General features: G+C 44.1%; 1 protein-coding gene across 1 annotated transcript; it reads left to right on the top strand.

Moving 5' to 3' along the window:
- Positions 1 to 10,096: 10,096 nt before the first annotated feature.
- LOC115141839 (hypermethylated in cancer 1 protein-like) lies at positions 10,097 to 21,588 on the top strand. Its single transcript, XM_029681088.2, is given in 3 exon segments — positions 10,097 to 10,532; positions 16,243 to 16,709; positions 16,712 to 21,588. Coding segments are annotated over 3 exon segments (2,262 nt in total). The 5' UTR covers positions 10,097 to 10,480; the 3' UTR covers positions 18,455 to 21,588.
- The last annotated feature ends 622 nt before the right edge of the window (positions 21,589 to 22,210 follow it).

The raw sequence follows: 22,210 nt of genomic DNA, 5'->3' as shown, positions 1-22,210 counted from the left end.
CTCTACGCTGCCAAGATATCTTTCCAGTAAATAGACTGTTAGAGTGAACTCTGGGGAGGTCAAAATAATTTAACTGTCTACCAAATCGAAAAATATTGATTACTTCTACTTGCCATTATCATTCACCTGATAAGACAATTACACTGAACAAAAATATTAAAACGCAACATTGCAAAGTGTTGGTCCCGTGTTTGAGCTGAAATAAGAAAATATCCCAGAAATGTTCCTGACGCACAAAGCTTATTTCTCTCAAATGTTGTTCACAAATTTGTTTGTCCCTGTTAGTGAGCATTTCTCCTTCGCCAAGATATGCCACACCTGTCAGGTGAATGAATGATCAAATAGCTGATTAAACCACATGATCATTACACAGATGCACCTTGGGCTGGGGACAGTAAAGGCCACTGCATTTGTGTCGTACAACACATTGTCACAGATGTCCCAAGTTGAGGAAGCATGCAATTGGCATGCTGACTGCCGGAATGTCCACTAGAGCTGTTGCCAGATAAAATTATATTAATTTCTCTACCATAAGCCATCTTTTTAGAGAATTTGGCAGTATGTCCAACCGACCTCACAACCTCAGACCACGTGTAACCACGCCAGAAAATAAACATGACCTCCACATCTGGCTTCTTCACCTGCAGGATAGTTTGAGACCAGCCACACGGAGAGCTGATTAAACTGTGGGTTTGCACAACCAAAGAATCTCTGCACAAACTGTCAGAAACCATCTCAGGGAAGCTCATCTGCGTGCCTGTCGTCATCACCAGGGTCTTGACCTGACTGCAGTTTGACGTTGTAACCAACTTCAGTGGGCAAATGCTCACCTTCCATGGCCACTGGTGGCACACTGGAGAAGTGTGCTCTATGAATACTGGTTTCAACTGTACCGGGCAGATGGCAGACTGGGTGTATGGGAGTGTTCAGCCACACCATAGCTCTGTAATGAACTCATGGCAGGATCCAGCGATGCTAGGAAGTTGGCCAAACACATGTCGTCTGACCCATTCTTACACGATCCATTTTCTTATTATCAATCCATCCTCAACACTTTGAACATATCAGACCAGGGCTGATATAGGATCACACTGGCAGTGGTGGTTCTAGCTTGTATGGCTCCTGGGCGAACCCCCCCCCCCTTCAGTGAGCCCCCGCCAAATAAAATAAAGAATTTAAAAAACCTTCTGCACTCATTTTTATTCAGACATTTGGAACAACACAAATAATCATAACATTTAAGACTATATAAAAATATATACAGAAATATCAAAAATTAACAAAGACAAATAGAAACAAATTTGTGTTGATTTGGCACTTGAGCATCAATACATTACCCATCCCCCAACACTGTTGACCAAGAGTCAAGACTAAACCAATTCACCTTGGTGGTGTGTGGACTGGTTTTATATTATTCTTAACAATTTCACACAAACCAGAAAACAATGCAACAATATGTCTATGAAACTATATATTCACAGTATTATGAATGAATTGTGATTTATTCGGTAGCATTTCGTAGTGTGACTGAATTTAATAATTGCATTAGGACTGTACAAAGTTAGAGGTGCGCTATTTGATAGATTCCCCCACTCCACCTACCTCGGGCTTCCAGTGGGGAGGTCAACCTACCCCCCCTCCCCATATTGTACTTCTAAGTGGGAGACCTTCCCAGGCAGTAGCCTACCTAGCTCATAAACTAGAATCATGGCGCCCACTCTGACAAGGTTAATTGACCCACAGTCCCACACGGTGACATGATATCATTGACGTGACTTGCAAATGAGCGCTAGAAAACCTATCGCGCAAATGTCACCATTCCAAATATTTTGGTGCAGGCGCCCCGTGCCGCCCTGGGTGGCTGCCCATCTCACCTATACCTAAATCCACCACTGCACACCAGACACACCTACCTCACACTACCACTCTCCCAATTCAGTCTTCTGATCACAAACCCTGTATTTCCCCTGATTGAATATACTCACTCAAACTTCTCTATCACCTCAAGTTCTTTCCTCTATGATATCCCTCACGCTTGTTCCCCTTTCTCTCCCCCTTAGCCTGGTCCTGACGCCCTGGTTCCTGGCCAAGGCGTGTGTCCCTGGAGGAGCCAGCAAGGAGATGGAGAGAGGGGGCAGCAAGGGGGCGCAGAGACAGGCTCCAAAACCACATCTCTCTCTCTCTCCTCTTTCCCTTCACTTTGTAAGGAACTGGCCTGGCACACTCCCCAGCTCTGCCATTAATCAGGGAGTGAGGGGTAGTTCAGCGTGTGTGTGTGTGTACATGTGTGTGTGTGTGTGTGTGTGTGCTGATAGAGAGCTGGATGGAATGGGGGTGATGGTATGGAGACCAGGACCTCCCAACAAAGCGGAAGAGTTCACCCAGCGAGCGAAAGGGAGGGAGGCTGACAGACAAAAAGCCTGGTGCACAGATAGTGACTGCCAGTGAGTGACTGCCAGTGAGTGACTGCCAGTGAGAGACATAGAGGATGAGAGATGATCTAGGGAGGTTTTAGGCACACAGAGAGGTAGAAATGACTGAAATTCTTCAGGTGGAAAAGTGACGGGACTGTCTTATCCCCAGAATGACTCTTCTGCCCAAGACCAACATAAAATTTGAAATACCTTTTGCTTACACTTTGAGAATGTTCATGTGTGTGCAGGAGAGTGCAAATCAGGGACAAGACGCAAGTGTGTACGACAGGTAAGTACAGACATCATTATACAGGGACAGTTCCCTGAAGGAATGCAGTTCATACAAAGTCCATGAGACCCCCCGCCTTCTCTTCTCCCCTCCTCCTCCAGTCCATGAGACCCCCGCCTTCTCTTCTCTCCTCCAGTCCATGAGACCCCCCGCCTTATCTTCTCCCCTCCTCCTCCAGTCCATGAGACCCCCGCCTTCTCTTCTCCCCTCCTCCTCCAGTCCATGAGACCCCCCGCCCTCTCCTCCTCCTCCAGTCCATGAGACCCCCCGCCTTCCCTTCTCCCCTCCTCCTCCTCCAGTCCATGAGACCCCCGCCTTCTCTTCTCCCCTCCTCCTCCAGTCCTTCCCTTCTCCCCTCCTCCTACAGTCCATGAGACCATCCACCTCCAGTCCATGAGACCCCCGCCTTATCTTCTTCCCTCCTCCTCCAGTCCATGAGACCCCCGCCTTCTCTTCTCCCCCTCCCCTCCTTCAGTCCATGAGACCCCCCCCCGCCTTCTCTTCTCCCCTCCTCCTCCAGTCCATGAGACCCTCCACCTCCAATCCATGAGACCCCCGCCTTCTCTTCTCCCCTCCTCCTCCGGTCCATGAGACCCCCAGCCTTCCCTTCTCCCCTCCTCCTCCTCCAGTCCGTGAGACCCCCCGCCCTCTCTTCTCCCCTCCTCCTCCAGTCCATGAGACCCCCCGCCCTCTCTTCTCTCCTCCTCCTCCAGTCCATGCCCCTCCTCCTCCAGTCCATGAGACCCCCCGCCCTCTCTTCTCTCCTCCTCCTCCAGTCCATGAGACCCCCGCTTCCCTTCTCCCCTCCTCCTCCAGTCCATGAGACCCCCGCCTTCCCTTCTCCCCTCCTCCTCCAGTCCATGCCCCTCCGCCCTCTCTTCCCTGATTATCCAGGTGGGAGTGAAATGTGAAGAAGAAAAAAAAACACTTCCAACCTGCTCCCCCTCACCCCCCAATGGGCCTCCCAGAATGCCTGTCTGCTGACATCACTGAGCAGAGACCTGGCAAGCCAATCTCTCCCCTGCTCTGCTCTGCTCTCCCCTTCCCTCTCTCTGCTTCCTGCCCTCATGATGTCACAAACCATATGGTTTTCAGCGAGTATCAAGCCGGAAAAGAGATTTAGTCGGTCAAGAGGAGAGAAAAGGAGGGGCGGAGCGGGTGTGTTGTGTGTGTAGGATACAGAAAACAAAGGTTGCTCTTCCCCAATGTGTGCTCTGTGAGTGGAAGGTAAAAGGAGAGAAGAAAAGGGAGAGGGGGTGAGAAGGGAAGGGCTGAGCTGTGTGAGGCTAATGAGGAGAGACCAGGGAGCAGAGACCACTCAGCGGACAGCCATGTGCACCACAGACGCCCAGCAGGCTGGCCTGCTCACTCACACATATTGGGTTTACCAATATACTTTCCCTGCATGATGGTCCACAGGAACCAACAAACTGTAGGTGCTGGGGCAGTCCTGAGGGACAAGACTGGCAGCTGCACACCTCTGGAGCTACCCCAACCAACGCCAACTTGAGTGATAAACGTATCAAACGTATACGTTATGATACATACATTTTCACACATCTGCAGTATGACTTTCAGAGACATTTCAATGCCACCAATTTACTCTCACCATAGCCATTTATTTGAGATGGGAATTCCATACTATCCCTGTATTATCATAAATCATCCATGAGTATTTCTAATTTGGATTTAATATGGCAAGATAATTGCTCATCACAGAATGAGGGTGGATTGGAATAGCGACCAAACAACACAACAGCTCAGGGAATTCAAATGACATGCCTTGCACACCTATCCCCTAAAACTGTCCCAAAGCTGCTCATTACATTTAATTAAGAGATGGGTGTGATTCAATGTTGAGCCTACCGCTCAATCTCTGGTGAAGGGTTGGCTCTGAGGGGGGAGTGCATCTGGTAAGGACCGTGGCCATGTCTGCAGGGAGGGTAGGAGAAAGAGATGAGCCTGAGAGAGAGTGAGAGGCGCCGACTGCCCTGAGAAAGAGAAAGTGGGAGAGAGAGATGCTTGGAAGGTTGGAATGGGAGTAGAGTGATGATATGCTCATCTGGTGTAGGGTGGCAGGGCGCTAATCGCTAAGACGGCTGCAGGTGAACCATTCTATCCCACGGTCCCTGCCTCTCTGCTCTGTACTGTCTTGACTGCAGCAGGCCACCTGCCAGACAATAATGGAGCAATAATAACTTGATTGGGATGTTATTGGTCACTCTGAGTGCAAATTGAAACGAGGCGCTCTGAGCATTTGAGGGCTGGGGCCTCATATCTCCTAACAACTGTCGGGAAAAAACACTTTCCCTTTAGTATTACTAACTCACGTTGGGTCTACATCAAGTTCAACATCCAAGTTGATTCAACCCTGCTCTAAAAACACAAACATATGCAGCCCTGACATTTGTAAATACACTGATTCTACAAAACGTTAGGAACACCTGCTCTTTCCATGACAGACTGACCAGGTGAATCCAGGTGAAAGCTATGATCCCTTATTGATGTCACTTGTTTAATCCACTTCAAATCAATGTAGATGAAGGGGAGGAGATGGGTTGAACAAGGATTTCTAAGCCTTGATGCAAAGATTGTGTACGTGTGCCATTCAGAGGGTGAAGGGGCAAGAAAAATATATTTGAACGGGGTATGGTAGAAGGTGCCAGGTGCACCGGTTTGAGTATGTCGAGGACTGCAAAGCTGTTGTGTTTTTCACATTCAACAGCTTCCTGTATGTATGAAGAATGGTTCACCACCTAAAGGACATCTAGCCAACTTGACAACCCTGTGGAACGCTTTTGATACCTTGTAGAGTCCATGCCCCGACAAATTGAGGCTGGTCAGGGTAAAATGGGGAGCAACTCAATATTAGGAAGGTGTTCATCATGTTTTGTCCACTCAGTGTAAGTTTGGAGGTGTGTGATTTAGGTGACAGCAGACCTTTTGGTGCCTGGAGCTTTTTAGCTGCTGCAGCTCAGCTTCTCAATGTCTGGTTCCCAAGTGTGGTTCTGGAGGAAGTGGCTCGCTCACTCACAGAATATCAATGAATAAAATGCTGTATTCCCAAGTTAAATTATTGTATGAAAATGTATTGAAACTAATAGATCCTTAGATGGCTCATATCCTTGTCTGGTTCCATTCTGCCCACCTCTGTGACCAAGGTTATCAACAGTTCATCATAGGAACCTGGAAGTGAGTGAGACAATACCTCCTCTCCTCCAGGCCGGGTGACTTTGACCACTCTAATGAAACAGCAGCCAGCAGCATCTTGAACTTGGATAATACCAAGAGGAAGACCCTCGATCAGAAGATTGTCAGCTGCTATTGTGATTGAAATACCACAACACACGTAGGCTGAGACATGAATAGGCTTCTGCCCGGTAAGTGTCCTACTAAATCAACATCTTTTGTCTAAAGAGCAGCAACAAGATAATGACGGTGAAATAATCAGGGATCCGTCCAGTGGTGTTCATAAATACCTGTAGCAACTCTTATCATATTGACATGGTGTTGGTCAGACAATGGGAGGATTGGGTGTTGGAGGGAGCAGTCACAATCCACAGCAAGGCTTATGAAATCGTCTATAGGGAACGGTTGAGTCGTTATGATCATTAAAGATATGACTATTTTGGTCAGTCGGTGACTTTCAATCAACTAAATTGACTTTATCAAATGTCTTATGGAAACCTTGTTGATTTCTGTCATGCAAATAGGTATTTTAAAAAAGACACCTGCTACATATTTGGTAGTTTGACCTGTGTAAAACATTTTCATATCAAATAAGATGTTCAGACAAATTGGCATATAATTTCCTGTTCAAAATAACATTGTCTAAAATAGAAGGGAAATGTTAATATGAACACAATATTAACATCAATGTATCTGCTTTCAATAATTAATCACATTTAGCAAAAGAAGGTCATGTTTTTGGTACAGTTTTAGATATTTTCCAAATTATGGCTTATATAGAGAGTTATGTACTGTGCCCGTCTTTACCAATGCTTGTGCCATTAAGGGAAAAAATATCACATCAGAAGTTCTTTACTGACGGGGGTGATGTATTCTATGAGCCATCCATTACACTGGTATGTCTGGTAATACAGTGAATATCACATCAGAAGTTCTTTACTGACGGGGGTGATGTATTCTATGAGCCATCCATTACACTGGTATGTCTGGTAATACAGTGAATATCACATCAGAAGTTCTTTACTGACGGGGGTGATGTATTCTATGAGCCATCCATTACACTGGTATGTCTGGTAATACAGTGAATATCACATCAGAAGTTCTTTACTGACGGGGTGATGTATTCTATGAGCCATCCATTACACTGGTATGTCTGGTAATACAGTGAATATCACATCAGAAGTTCTTTACTGACGGGGTGATGTATTCTATGAGCCATCCATTACACTGGTATGTCTGGTAATACAGTGAATATCACATCAGAAGTTCTTTACTGACGGGGTGATGTATTCTATGAGCCATCCATTACACTGGTATGTCTGGTAATACAGTGAATATCACATCAGAAGTTCTTTACTGACGGGGGTGATGTATTCTATGAGCCATCCATTACACTGGTATATCTGGTAATACAGTGAATATCACATCAGAAGTTCTTTACTGACGGGGGTGATGTATTCTATGAGCCATCCATTACACTGGTATGTCTGGTAATACAGTGAATATCACATCAGAAGTTCTTTACTGACGGGGGGAATGTATTCTATGAGCCATCCATTACACTGGTATGTCTGGTAATACAGTGAATATCACATCAGAAGTTCACATACAACTTGGAGTATGGAGAAAATATATACACTGAAATGGAAAAGCAAGTGTAATATCGATTTTTCTTCATTCCAAATAGAATATAAGCACAGTGCAAAGTAACGGGTTTAGCAGTGAGTGACGGTAACTTTAAGCACAAAGGCTGCTGCGCACATTACAACCTAGAAGGCCAACCATTGGGTGTCGCTGTGGGCGCATCCACCAGGCCATCAGCCCTGGTCTGATCGGACCTCGACCAAATCTGAAGAGGTGTCGATATAGTACTATTGCACGTGAGAAATAAAAGAGCGTGCGGGGCAGAGAGAAAGGACGAACGGTGATAGAGAGTATGAGAAAACAAGGAAGAGGTTGGTAATAGCACGGAATTTTAGGCGAGTAAGCTTGGAAGTCTGGATGGGGGAATCCCGAGGAGAAGATTTCACAAACGGCCACGACACCAGACATGAGTCCGAGGTGGGTAAATGACAGTTGGGAGAGAGCGCGCGATGGCCTCCGCTAGCCTCATGAATATTTACATAGCGTCTGCATACTTACCGCGACTTCAGGTGCATTCCGTCAGTGAAGCCAATATGAGCTCTCCTACTTATGTATATATTTATTTACTTTTTGAACAGTTGTCTGTCAGCTGGCAAGTATAGACTTAACATACCAGCACCTGACGCCTAAATTATATCGCATTTTAAAAGCTTTCAATTATCCTGAGGTTGGTTAGGGGTAAATGTAAAACCAAATCTCCCGAGAATGTCTCTCAATCTAAAGTTACTTACTTTTCTTTGAAGGATTCGAGAGAGGAAACGTTCCTTACTAATTCAAAACAAACGTGTTTAATTTAAGATGTTTGTGATAACGGCAAAAGGACCATTTGCAGTGACAACGGTTTACAATTAGTAGCCAAAGATTGGTATACCTACAGTCAATTGGTAGAATAAATATATATATAATTTGACATATGCTCAGCTTCTAAAAGTTTTAGAACTGATGTAAATTAGAAAAGTTGATTGAGATGATTTTCAGAATGTCAGCCAACACTGCAACTAGGCCCATTGCTGTGTATTAAAAATAGCAAAGGCTACAATAATTTGTTATTGTACATGATCAAATTCAGAACTGTGTACTGTGTGTGGAACACTGAAATCACTATAGGCCTGAAGACAAACAAAACTTCATAAAATACCTAAATATCAAAAACAGCTGTCCTGATTAATATATATTTAACAAAATTATGAAAATGCAACATGTAAAGTCTTGGTCCCATGTTTCATCAGCTAAAAACAAAAGATCCCAGAAATTGTCCATATGCACAAAAAGCTTATTTCTCAAATGTTGTGCACAAATTTGTTTAGATCCCTGATAGTGAGCATTTCTCCTTTGCTAAAATAATCCATCCAACTGACAGGTGTGGCATATCAAGAAGCTGATTAAACAGAATGAAGAGTATCCGTCTGTAATAAAGTTCATTTGTGGGGGGAACTTATCCTGGCCTATACCCTCGCATAGCTGCACCCTGCCCAGTCATGTGAAATCCATAGTTTAGGACCTAATGAATTTTTCGATTGACTGATTTCCTTGAATGAAGTTTCACTCGGTACAATCTTTGAAATTGTTGCATTTTTTTGTTCAGTATATTGTAATTAGTTTGGGGCTAATTTACAGTACAATGTATGTACACTTAATCACCTTTTACTGCGTGTATATGTAGCTTACCCCAAACGTAGAGGTAGGTACCTTTTCCGCTCCCAAATAGGCCCACGTTTTACGCATGAAAACAAATAAGGTCAATGACTGCACTACTAGACTACTATATAGTGTATGGTTGCAGGATTACCTTATAAAGATATTTGATGGATAAATATCAGGGGACAGAGTTCTGCTCTTCCCCTCCAACCTCTATCAGTGCTCAGAGTGTTGCAGGATATGGGCCGTGGCAGTCTACTGTCAGCTCTTGTCTGCTTGTCTTTACCTGAGCAGGTGAGACTCATTAGACATTATGCTACAATCAGTAGACACCAAACTCTAACGATGAAGTGACTCTAAGTTAGCCAATGGGGGTTGGACTGTAGAATGTCACTTCCGTATAGGCTATCAACGGTTTACCCACTAGGACTAGTACACAATATCAACAGCACATTTGAAACTATCCAGTGGAGGCTGCTGGGGGGAGGATGGCTCATAATAATGGCTGGAATTGAGTCAATGGAATGGCATTAAAAACATCAAAGACATGGTCTCCATGTGGTTGATTCCACTCCATTGACTTCATTTTAGCCATTATTATGAGCTGTACTCCCCTCAGCATCCTCCACTGAGACGCTAAAAGGGCGTGTGTTAAAGATCCGTTTCAGTCAAATGGTATATGAATAAACCATCCATCATCTATCAGTGTGTAGGCTTTTCCCCCATGGTCTAATTGTTGACAATAAGCTTCTTCTTTTTTACGGGTATCATATGTCTCCAAACTTCAGTTCAGTGCGAAACTGTTGTGGGATATACAATAAAGGCCTGTCTCTTTAAGACGAAGTCGCGATGTGTTGTGAAGTTCAAGTTGGGGTCAGTTGAATGAAGTTCCTGCCCTCGATTTTAACATAGAGTTTTATTATAGACTGACATCACACGGGGTGCTAAAACACTTACGGCGCATAGAGGCTCCATTATTGCGCGTTATAGCCTCGACACAAAAAATAGCCGAGGAAATTACTAAAATAAAACAGGAGGAAACTGATGCTGGACTAAGCACGTATTTTTTTGAAGGGGGGGGTGAGAAAGAGAGGGGAGGGGCAGATAGAGCGAGGGAAGGAGGACACACAGAGAGAAAGAGAGAGAGAGAGACGGAGGGAGGGAGGGAGGACGGAGAGAGTAACAAGAAATTCATAGCAATTAATAATAAAAAGTTTTGGCAGTCGTGCTTGGAAAACTGGCATGGTTTTTGGAGGCTGGCAGTTCAAAGTTGAAACGTCAGAAATTACTCCAAAAGACTGCTGAGATGATCATTAAGGGAGACTTAGATCGGATGGCAGAAGAGATCGGGCATCCAGGTAACGTTTCAATACCAGCTTTTTAAAGACCACTACAGTTACAGAACAAGCAAAATTATTGAGACCAAATATTGACAATATTTCACCTTTTAGCGATTTTAATGTGAACATAGGGGGTTTATCGTGGGTTCAGTGTTTGGTTAATGTTTGTGTATTTTGAATGCAAATGAGGAACTTTTAAAATCATTGTCATGTTTTCCTAAGTTTGCGATGGAACCCATTAGTTAATAGATTTTTATTTGTAACAAGACATGGTTGCTTATGTGAGCAGACTTTTGTTTGATTCAAGAATTCTCAGCTCCAACAAACTACGAATAGCCTACACAATTGTATCATGTTAAATGGATCACTGGACTAAATTCTATATAAACTATAACAAGGTAAGATGTATATTGGATTATTTGCTGTTAAGTAGGCCTAACCTATATGTCGCCTATTGTCATCAGATGGTGTAGTTCAGTCTCTGGGTGTTCAGCATGATGCCTCATCCTCAGTCAGTCAGTGGTAGTAAATTGATGCAGTGGGTCTCGGTGCAGCGTTCACCCCCCTCCACCACAGTGCAGCTACAGGTCACAGCTCGCCTAACATCGGACTAATGAAGGGTTCATGGTGCTTCACATGGAGTTGATTCGATTTTAGCCAGAGCGATGACGGCTTAATCTGTTCCTGTTCTGTTCCTCTCCCAACCCCTCTGCACTTTGCTATGTCAACATTTAAGTGATGTCGTTTATCAAAACATCAATCACAAAAATATTGACAACACATTACGCACGTGTAGGCAGATGTCATAGGCGATCACTAATTTACAGCCATTTCAATGAAGTGTAGGGCTGCTTGAATTTCCGTTTGTACAATATTTGCGGAGATTATTTAATGTAGACTCATGGTTATCAGACTGAGATAACGACGGGTGACGCACTATAGAAGTCAGGGATGGTTTTATGCGCGTTGAAGTCTAGTGATTTGTCTAATGCGAGATTTAAGATACCTAAATCATGTATATCATGTCGTTTTGTTGTTTAAAGAAAATAGCCTATAAGCCTGAATAACAAATTACTTCTCAAATTGTCAATTTCTTGATAAACGATGTATTTAATAAGATTGTTTTATTTTATCTATAGCCTAATGAACGCATTGAGTAGGAATATAATTACATTTTCTGAAGAAGTTAACAGGACTAACTAGAGTCTATTTTGTTGAAAGGGCAACTTTGAGTTTGTAGGCCTACTTCCCATCTCGGTGTGTATTCAATAAAATCTATTGATTTAATTAAGACATGGTTGCACAAAACTAGACTTATCTTTTACAACTTTACTGCAGGCAAAATATCTTTTAAAAAAGGAGGCACATTTTTAAAAATAAGATTTGTTGGCCTATCTCATGCAAGCTAGTGGTGACAAGGAAACTAACAGCCAGAACATATTTTAAAACAAATAAAAAATGTAAAACCTATAGCCTGTGAGTTATTTTTTAGGAGGCCCCTTTAATAAAGGAGATCGTGTGCACTTGTCTCCCGTCGGGATTATGAATGGAAGTCTGGGGGTCTCTATTCTAGAGAGATGAGGCGCGCAGATCGCGAGTTTCAGCATTTGAAATGTCCCTGATAAGAAAGTCAACGACATAGCGAATCAAAACCATAACAAAGGTAAAGGCAAGGTTGTGTTGATAAGGTGGCAGCCTCGTTTTGACGGCTGTCTAAAACTACTCACTTTTCTAGCCTTCTGACTGTAGAGGAAGTGTAAAAAGCAAATGTCTCTGGCCTTATCTAAAATTCGAGACGTCTCCCTGCACTGCTTAGGCTAAGCGCAGGAGACCCACTCCTTAGGCTACTTTCAAAGCCTCAATTGTAGTTGTCATTAAATAAGGTTTCATGCTCTACTGCGTTTATACATCCCATTCACAAAAAGTTCGTGCCACGTAAGGCTTTAGAGCTCAGTGTCTCACTGTTTTTTCCTTGTGGTTTGACAGCAATGTGAACAGCAATGATATATACTATTTCACAGCATGAAAACAAACAGTTTAACTATTTCTCCAAATATTTGTTGTTAGTCGAAACCTCTAAATAAAGCATAAATAAAACAAAATTAACATTTAATTTGCTATCATAAGTATGTTTTCTTTGCAACGTTCATGAATTATTAAGTGCCTTAAATAGAACATTCTCAAACGAAAAAATACTACACTGATTAACATGTAAACCTATATGCATACAAAGTCGTTCTCTGAAAATCAGGCAGGCAGAATGTGTGGATGGGAAGTGTGGAGGGTGTTCTTAACTCAGAGCAGAACCCCTCAGCCTAAACTCAGCCTCAACCCCAAACCAGAGCAGTGACAACGCAGACACAACACAGGTATCAAACTGTCCCAAAGATGACTCAAGTGCGGTTTTCAAAGAAGTCACCCCTATACCAAATATAGCATTCACCTCCAACCACTTTTGTGATGATAAATGGTTCACATTATTGTAAAACATGTTTACTAATTGAGCACACAGAGACAGAGACAGAGAGAGAGAGAGAGAGAGTCAGTAAGAGGGCGAGAGGTGAGAGAGAGAGAGGCCTATTTTGAGCACGAATGATATTTGAATTGTGAACATAACCGTCCACTGAGATGCCTTTTAAGACGTTTGATTGGTTTAGTGGATTAGAAAGCTGTCTTTGATAGGCAGACAAGGGGATACAGTAACTCTTAATGCATGACTAAGGTTTTTAATAGGCCTACATTATTTATTTTGGTCACTACTTTCTTATCTTTTACTCGACGTCTTGAGAGAAAAAACAATGTGCTTTATGACAAGATATGACAGACAGTTCATTCGTTCATTCTAACTGGATGATCATGCTAATAATTTGAATTCGTTTTATTTTCACTGAACGCGTTAAATGTGTTAATATTATTTTATTATTTTTGTAATTCATATATCCAAACGACGCTAAAAATGGCAAACCCGCCGTTACACATAGGCTACAAGCGCTCGTGTGTGTGCACGTGCGTGTTCCTGTGTATACTTGTGTGACATGATAACGATAGCAATCAAACAAACGGAAACGAGCCCAAACAAAGTATAGCATCATTGTGCCATACACGCAAGCCCACTCTCTTGCTGCTCGTTAGACAGATGAGATGCGCAAGTAAATGTGACAGTTTTTCCAGAATCTAAAAAATGAAATCATAACTTATAAATATGCCTACTATATTTTTCCCTCTATCATTGAAACATTTAAGTAAAACACTCTTTATAATTGAAGGCTGGCGTCCCATAAGGTGGTGGCATGTTTCTCGACGCGCATAAAGGGGACAGTGTAGCATAGAGCTCTGTTTCATGCCGCCTTTCTATTCTCTCAGGCCGTGTATAGCGTGTTGTGACAGAACAAAAGTGTATGGTGCACTCCCATTCACCCTGGGGAAACATCCGCGCCTGTCCAAACCTCATGCGTAAAAGCCTATGAGGGCTGCGCCTTGCGCACAACGCACCAATCGAGTAGCACAGTGCCTAGATATATAACTGAAATCCTTCACGATGTTAATGTATAACTTACCCATCGCTTTGAATATCAATTCTCATCTGAGGCATATTGAATTACCTGTTCCTTTTTTTGGATTTGCTCCTCATATCGTGGAATTTCTAGTAAAATAGGACCTGGGAGAAATGAAAGACAACAGCGTTTAAGAGAGCAGTAGTGGCAATCTGTAAATGGTTAGGTTATTATTATTACACCAAAACGACACCATTTTTTAAATTGCTACGTACCTTTTGGGTAATTCTAAACATATCACCTCAACTACACCGCAAACTCATTAAGACTGAGGTGTGTCTTTAAACAATAGGAATGGAAGGCTATGGGACAGCCAGGATATACAACTCTGTAGAAGAACCACATACACTGCTTTTCTTTAGATGGATCCCTTGGTATGTTTATGTGTGTTGTGCAGTGGGCTTGCAGGGCCTCCATGTGGGCAGAATAGTGTCTTAAGGAGGCCTCAGTCGGTAATTAAATGTCCACTTTCAATCTCATGCATCAGTCCCTCTGACTGGGGGCTTATAGTCAATGAAATAAACAATAAGAGGATGAACTTATGTCAGGAAGACCACGGTTGGACAGATTTATTCAGTTGCTTGTTTCCCATCAGCGAGACCAAGCCCTTAGGGACAGTTACAAACTGTTTCATCTCATCAGTAAAGTATCCTCAGACTCCAATGTTTGAACAATACATCCTGCTAAATTTGTTCAGTTAATAATGTTTACTTAAGCCTTAGTACAACAATACACAACTGTGTGTGTGTGTGTGTGTGAAGCATTTGTGTCCATTACAATTCCAGAGTTAATCTCAAGTTAAAGCATTGGAGCTTTAAAATGTCTTGATTTACATCCTGTGTGATCAGAGTTCCTTATATGACTGGGCCGAATGGGAGCTCAAAGACACATCTTTTTTGGACTCGTCCTCTGCCTCCACAGGTTTACAGTATACCTGCTGTTCATCATACTTGCAAAATGTTCACTCCGCTTTGTTTAAAACACTGCACACACCACCTCTGGAACATTTCTTATGGAAGCCGGCAACACGAAAACATATCCATATCTGTATCTTTATTTTTCTCACTCTCAGCATTTCAGTTTAGGAAGTGAATGTGTACATTTCAGTTTAGGAAGTGAATGTGCACATTTCAGTTTAGGAAGTGAATGTGTACATTTCAGTTTAGGAAGTGAATGTGTACACTTCAGTTTAGATAGTAAATGTGTACACTTCAGTTTAGGAAGTGAATGTGTACATTTCAGTTTAGGAAGTGAATGTGCACATTTCAGTTTAGGAAGTGAATGTGTACATTTCAGTTTAGGAAGTGAATGTGTACATTTCAGTTTAGGAAGTGAATGTGCACATTTCAGTTTAGGAAGTGAATGTGTACATTTCAGTTTAGGAAGTGAATGTGTACACTTCAGTTTAGATAGTAAATGTGTACACTTCAGTTTAGGAAGTGAATGTGTACACTTCAGTTTAGGAAGTGAATGTGTACACTTCCATTTAGGAAGTGAATGTGTACACTTCCGTTTAAGAAGTGAATGTGTACAGTTTAGGAAGTGAATGTGTACACTTCAGTTTCTGATAATGACAAAACCATGTCAACTGCTGCTCACTTACAGCAATAGCTCACTTTTATAGAGTAACTCCTATGTGTGCTGCCTTTACTGTAAATCTGGAGCCTATCTGTTAATTTTTCCTTACATGGAATCATTACGATTCATCAAAACCAAGTTAAGTAATGGGATACAGTGGCAGAGTTCAGCTAATAGCAGGGTTGGGGTCAATTCAAATTGAAGGCGGTCAAATTTGGAAGTGATTTTAATTTTAAAATTCAAAAATGTATTAAAAAAATTAATAGTTTATGCTCCTCAGTTTATTGGGAAGTTATTGAAAATTGATCCTGTTTTTTTTTTCAAATTTCAAATTGTTTTTTAAGTTTACTTCCTGAATTGACTGCTTTAAATTCGATTTGAAGATGTAGATTTGAGTTCACTTTATTTATTTCTAGTATACCCTTGTCAGCACTGTGCTTCGTTTTTAAATGTCTCACTTAAAGAGATAAAAATAAGACAAAAAGTAATTGGGGAATGTGCCACAATATCATGCAAGCATATTAGGAAATATAGGAACTATATACAGTAGATATTGACTGGCACTGCATGACGTTTACAGATATCTGCTGTTTTAGGTGGCGGTCTGACGACGATGCTCCATGCCATGGAAGTCCCAAGTCATGCTAGACACCTCCTCCTGCAACTCAACACCCAGCGCACCAAGGGCTTCCTGTGTGATGTCATCATCGTGGTGCAGAACGCGTTGTTCCGAGCCCATAAGAATATTCTGGCCGCCAGCAGCCTCTACCTGAAGTCCCTGGTCGTCCATGACAACCTCATCAACCTAGACCACGAGATGGTGAGTCCCGGGGTGTTCCGGGTCATTCTAGACTACATCTACACGGGCCGTCTGACGGAGGGAGACCCCAGCTCCCCAACAGAGCCCAACCTGGGGGCCGTGCTGGCTGCAGCTAGCTATCTGCAGCTGCTGGACTTAGTGGCACTGTGTAAGAAGAAGATGAGGAGAAATGGGAAGTACCCTCTCCGCCCCACTCCTGCCTTTCTGCCCTATGGGAAGATGGGCCCCAATAGTTTGGGTTTAGGGGAGGGGGCAGGTATCGGGTGTCCACCCCTGTTATTCAGTCCTGCTACCCAGGGGGAGTTGTGAACACCCACACGCCCCGCGCCCCACCACTAGAGGAGCTGCCACCCCACCCCCATGCCACCCATGCAGGGGAGTTGTATGCCCCCACCTCCTCTCAGGGCCCTCAGGTGTTCCCCTCCACACCCTCAGCCCTGCCTGCCCAGCCCAGCCTGCGCCCAGCTCACTCTGACAGGAACTGCTCCCCCATCTATGGCCTGGACCTCTCCAAGAAGAGCCCCAACTCCCAGTCCCAGAACACTCCCTCCCACCCCCACCTGGCCCACGCCCTGCCCCACCACGATGAGGAGCGGGAGGGGGGGCTGAGCGGCCGCACCAGCCCAATGCCGGGGAACAATGGCGGGGCCTACCCCACAGAGAAGATGGAGACAGCTGATCAGGCTGGGTCTCTCCCACCTCATTCTTACCCCCACCTTAATAAGCCCCTGGGGCCCCACCTGCCCCACCGCTCCAGCTCCCAAGGTCCAGACCACTACCCCTGCCCCCTCAGCCCCGACACCCCCACAGAGGCTGGAGAGCCCAGCAGGGAGATGGGCAACATCTACCGCTGGGTGAAGCATGAGCCACTGTCATACACAGCTGAGGATGAAGAGGATGACGAGGATGAGGAGGAACGGGGTGGAAACGGAGACCAAAACCACCAGCATCACAACCACCATCACAAAGCAGGGGAGGAGAGCGATGATCGCTACCGTAGGGTGGGCTGTGATGGGGAGGAGGAGAAGAGTGGCTCAGGCAGTGAGGGGACAGGCAGTAGTGAGGGTCGACCATCACCCACAGGGCCTATGGGGAGGTTCCACCTACCCTACGAGCCTGAGAGCTTTGGGGACAACCTGTACGTGTGCATCCCCTGTGACAAGGGCTTCCCCAGCTCTGAGCAGCTCAACGCCCACGTGGAGACCCACACAGAGGAGGAGCTGTACTCTGGAGGGGAGATGGGCAGCAGCAACCCCAAAAACAACAGTAGCAACAGCAATGGTAACGGCAGCCTGAACAGCCTGGAGGAGAAGTCCAGCCAGAGCCTGACGCCTGGGGTCCTGGGGGAGATCATCAGACCCTATCGCTGTAACTCCTGTGAGAAGTCCTACAAGGACCCGGCCACGCTGCGCCAGCACGAGAAGACCCACTGGCTCACAAGGCCCTACCCCTGCAGCATCTGTGGCAAGAAGTTCACCCAGCGCGGCACCATGACCCGCCACATGCGCAGCCACCTGGGACTCAAGCCCTTTGCATGCGACCACTGTGGCATGCGCTTCACCCGCCAGTACCGCCTCACAGAGCACATGCGCATCCACTCCGGGGAGAAGCCCTATGAGTGTCAGGTGTGCGGGGGCAAGTTCGCCCAGCAGCGCAACCTCATCAGCCACATGAAGATGCACAGCAGTGGGGGGGGCGGAGGGGCTCTGACGGCCGACGGAAAGCTGAAGCTGGACTTTTCGGAGGGGATCTACCCCCTGAGTAAATACGCAGCAGAGCACCTGGGGCTGAAGCAGGAGAAGGCCTCTGAGCTGCTGGCAGAGCATGCCATGGAGAGCCTGTTCCCATTGTCCAAACTGGCAGCCGAACACCTGCGCCTCAGCCACCATGACAAGATGGATGTCCTGGGGGTCCAGGCCCTGCCCCCTCCCCCAGGGTCCCTCTCTGACTTTCACTCTCGTACCATTGAACGCTACTCCCCCAGCTAAAACCCTCTGACCAGTCACCCCCAGCAAGGCCTTGGCTACCACACAATCCTGTGGGCACACAACTTAACTTACAGTATTCTAATGTCATTCACCTCAACTCCATCAGGATCTGCACCTCAAGACTAAGGCCAATACTTGGTCTAAAGAATGCCCACAAACTGTGTAGACTCTTATAAGTGCCTTTCTTTCCTAAGTTTGCATTATATGCATTTTAAAGACCTTCCTACAATGAGAAACGTGCTATTTCTATTATATTTTGACCAAGGAATACCCACTCAAAACAGTGTAGTATTTATGTATACGCAAACCACCGATCCAAAAACAAATTGAGAACCAAAGATCAATTTTTCTTTGTTTTTTGTACATAATGAAAAACCAAAGAAACTGTTGCCAGAAAGTGTTGTAATCTGACCCTACACCTGTGTACTAAATGTACTTTTGTACTACTACTATTGTAATTGTACATAAAATGGGAAAAAAGCACATATGGACAAGATTCAGGGCTCCTGTCCAGAACTGAAAGGACTGTTGGACAAAAGAAAAAGCCAAAGCTTTGGGATTTGCAATTGATTGGAACACTTTTTCTTAATTTCTTTTTTTGGGGTACTGGATTTTTCTCTCTATCTCCCTATCCAGTTTTACGCCATGCTCCAGCTGTTCTAGTCACGAGGGAGGGACTAACTGAAAACAGCATTCGTTCCACCATTTAGGTAAAGTTATCTGTGCTTTGTTTTTCTACCGTTGTTATGTACTCTGATCATGATGTTGTGTACAGAGAGACTGATATTAAGTGACAGTAATAGTAGCTTAATGACTTGTACACTCAGTGCCATAACCCTTTGAACCCATAACCTCTCTTTATTCGTATTTTTCCAATCATATTTTGACTTGCATCCAGGTGCCTTCAAATTGTTATTGAGAAAGTAGCGAGTAGCACAACCCTGTGATCTCACAACTGGGACGCATCATGGTGCATACCCAACTGATGACACGCCAATCCTTCTCCATGGCTTTAACATCCAGTGATGTGGAGTGTAGACTAAGAATGGGTGTTGCCTGTGACGTTGTGTAATATACTGAACAAAGATATAAATGCAACATGCACCAATTTCAAAGATTTTACTGAGTTATAGTTCATACAAGGAAATCAGTTACTTGAAATAAATTCATTAGACCCTAATCTATGGATTTCACATGACTGGGCAGGGGTGCAGCCATGGGTGGTCCTTGGAGGGCATAGGCCCACCCACTGGGGAGCTAGTGATTGATTCAGATGATTCCGCAGGTGAAGATGCCGGATGTTGAGGTCCTGGGCTGGTGTGGTTATACGTGGTCTGCGGTTGTGAGGCTAGTTGGACTTACTGCCAAATTCTCTAAAACAACATTGGCGGCAGTTTGGTAGAGAAATTAACATTATGGCAGCTATGTTGGGCATTCCTGCAGTCAGCCTGCCAATTGCACGCTCCCTCAACTTGAGACATCTGTGGCTTTGTATTGTGTGACAAAACTACACATTTTGAAGTGGCCTTTTATTGTCCACAGCACAAGGTGCACCTGTGTAATGATCATTCTGTTTAATCAGCTTCTTGATATGCCACCTGTCAGCTGGATGGATTACCTTGTCAAACTGACAGGGATGTAAACAAATTTGTGCACAACATTTGAGCGAAATGAACTTTTTGTGCTTATGGAAAATATCTAGGATTTTTGCATTTTGCGTTTCTATTTTTGTTCAGTGAATTTACAATGGTGGGTACAGCTATTCAACTCACCAGAGGAGAGCACAGAGAGGCCATCCAGGTCAGTGCTGAGAGGCTTGAGTCAATTACTCCTAATCAGTCTCTATCAATAGCAGCAATTGCTCTAACACAGATGATTCATCAGCACTGACAATTGTCCCATTCTGAGCATAAATAGTACTAACCACGTTGAATCCTTATGACCCATAGTAGTCTCAACTCTGACAGAGGGCTGTGCTATCATTGACAGGCCAAAGTGACTGCTCCGCTGCTGCCTTAATACACACACGTTCACACACACACACACACACACACACACACACACACACACACACACACAGGGACTGGGAGCTGCTAATGTGACAACGTTGTGAACATGAGAGCTGGGCGCTAGCTGCCTCTGACAGTGCTCTGCTCGTGGTGCGGCGGCAGGCCGCGCTGTCTGTGTGGGTGAACAGCACAGCCCAGCTGCTGGCCTCCCAGTCTTCCAGTAATCCCTGTGAAATCTCACATTCTCCCTGACAATTCACACTGTCTGTCGGCCTGACGGCCCATTTCATGCCTGCCATCCAGCCCCTCTGATCCACACCATAACAAGACACCCAAGCACTGCCGAGCCGAGTCCTACATCTGCCCTTCCCTGTCTCCCTGCTTAGGAGGCTATCAAACATGGCACAGTACAGTGGCACGTCTCTATCAACTGATGAGCACTTATGGGTTTGGGGTTGAAGGCACTTATTGTTTTGTTGTTAAATGTTTTAGAATGTTTATTCCAAAGAGCATGCTGGCTTATTATTTGTCTATGTTGTCGGACCTTATGTCCGATTGGAGTTTGTTGACCACTATAGTGCCAATGCCAACCTCAGTAGGTGAATGTGAAGACTAAAGCCATGAATGCACTGTGATAGACTTAGTGAATCTTAAAACCTTAGCTTGGAGACTGAGACAATAATCCCTACTATTGTGGGATTGTATTAATGTACAACATTAATTGAAGGGTTTTATTCTGTAACATAAATGAGCATATCAAGGTGTTGTTTTTCTGTCACATATTTTCTTTCTTGATTTTGAACCAAAGCAAAGTGAAACTGGTGCTTACCTCAGGACTGAACCCAGCATGGGGACGCGGCGCTTTAGCTACACAGCAACCAAACAACACATACGTACACACGTACACACTTACACACGTACACACGTACACACATATGTACACACGTACACACTTACGGACATGCAGACAGAGACACACAGACATTTACAGACATTTTCATTTTTTATTTTGAGGGGACAATAGTCCTGTGTTAAACCTGTGGTTATTTCATGGTTATGAGATGTTTTACTTGTCTTACAATTTTGTTGATAACATGTGATATTAACATTTTCCTCTTATTTTAATATGCTGTGTACATGTTCCTTTTTACTGTCCTAATAGAGGGTTTGTAGGGGTTTGACCAATGACATTATCTTCATAAGGAAAAGTCAAGCTGGTGATTTTGTCTTACCTTTGGAAACAAAAGTGTTAACTTTAATTCAACAGAATATACAAATGTAAATGTTGATAGGGCTTGTAAGGCAAGACATAAGGTAATACCTCTGGTTCCAAAGAAACGTATATACTGTCTATGTGAATTAGGTCTTTTATTTTTCACCCGAAGCCTTAATGTTTAGTGACGTGTTTGGTTGCACACCAGGAGTGATGTATTTCTCAGTATTTCCCTAAACAGATAAACAGTGGCTGGGCTCTGAGTGGATGAAAGCTATAGCCTCAAGTTGTTTGACCCATTTCTCTGGAGGAGGCTTTGTGAGCTGATGATGAATAAGGCTGTGTGTATTTATACACAAACACACTTTAAGCCAGCTTGTTTTGGACTGCAGGACATGCAGCGGTTCCCAGCAGCCTACGTGAAACACAAAAATCCACACTTGGCTCCAAAGTTCATTTAGAAAAATAGTCTACATGGAAACTGTATGGGCACAGCTGTTTTGTTATAACATAAGAAACTAGTTTAAATGACAT

Source organism: Oncorhynchus nerka, linkage group LG14 (genome assembly GCF_034236695.1).
Source record: "Oncorhynchus nerka isolate Pitt River linkage group LG14, Oner_Uvic_2.0, whole genome shotgun sequence".
Taxonomy (NCBI): Eukaryota; Metazoa; Chordata; class Actinopteri; order Salmoniformes; family Salmonidae; genus Oncorhynchus; species Oncorhynchus nerka.
The sequence above is the reverse complement of the archived record's forward strand: the minus strand, read 5'-3'. Positions and strand labels throughout refer to the sequence as shown.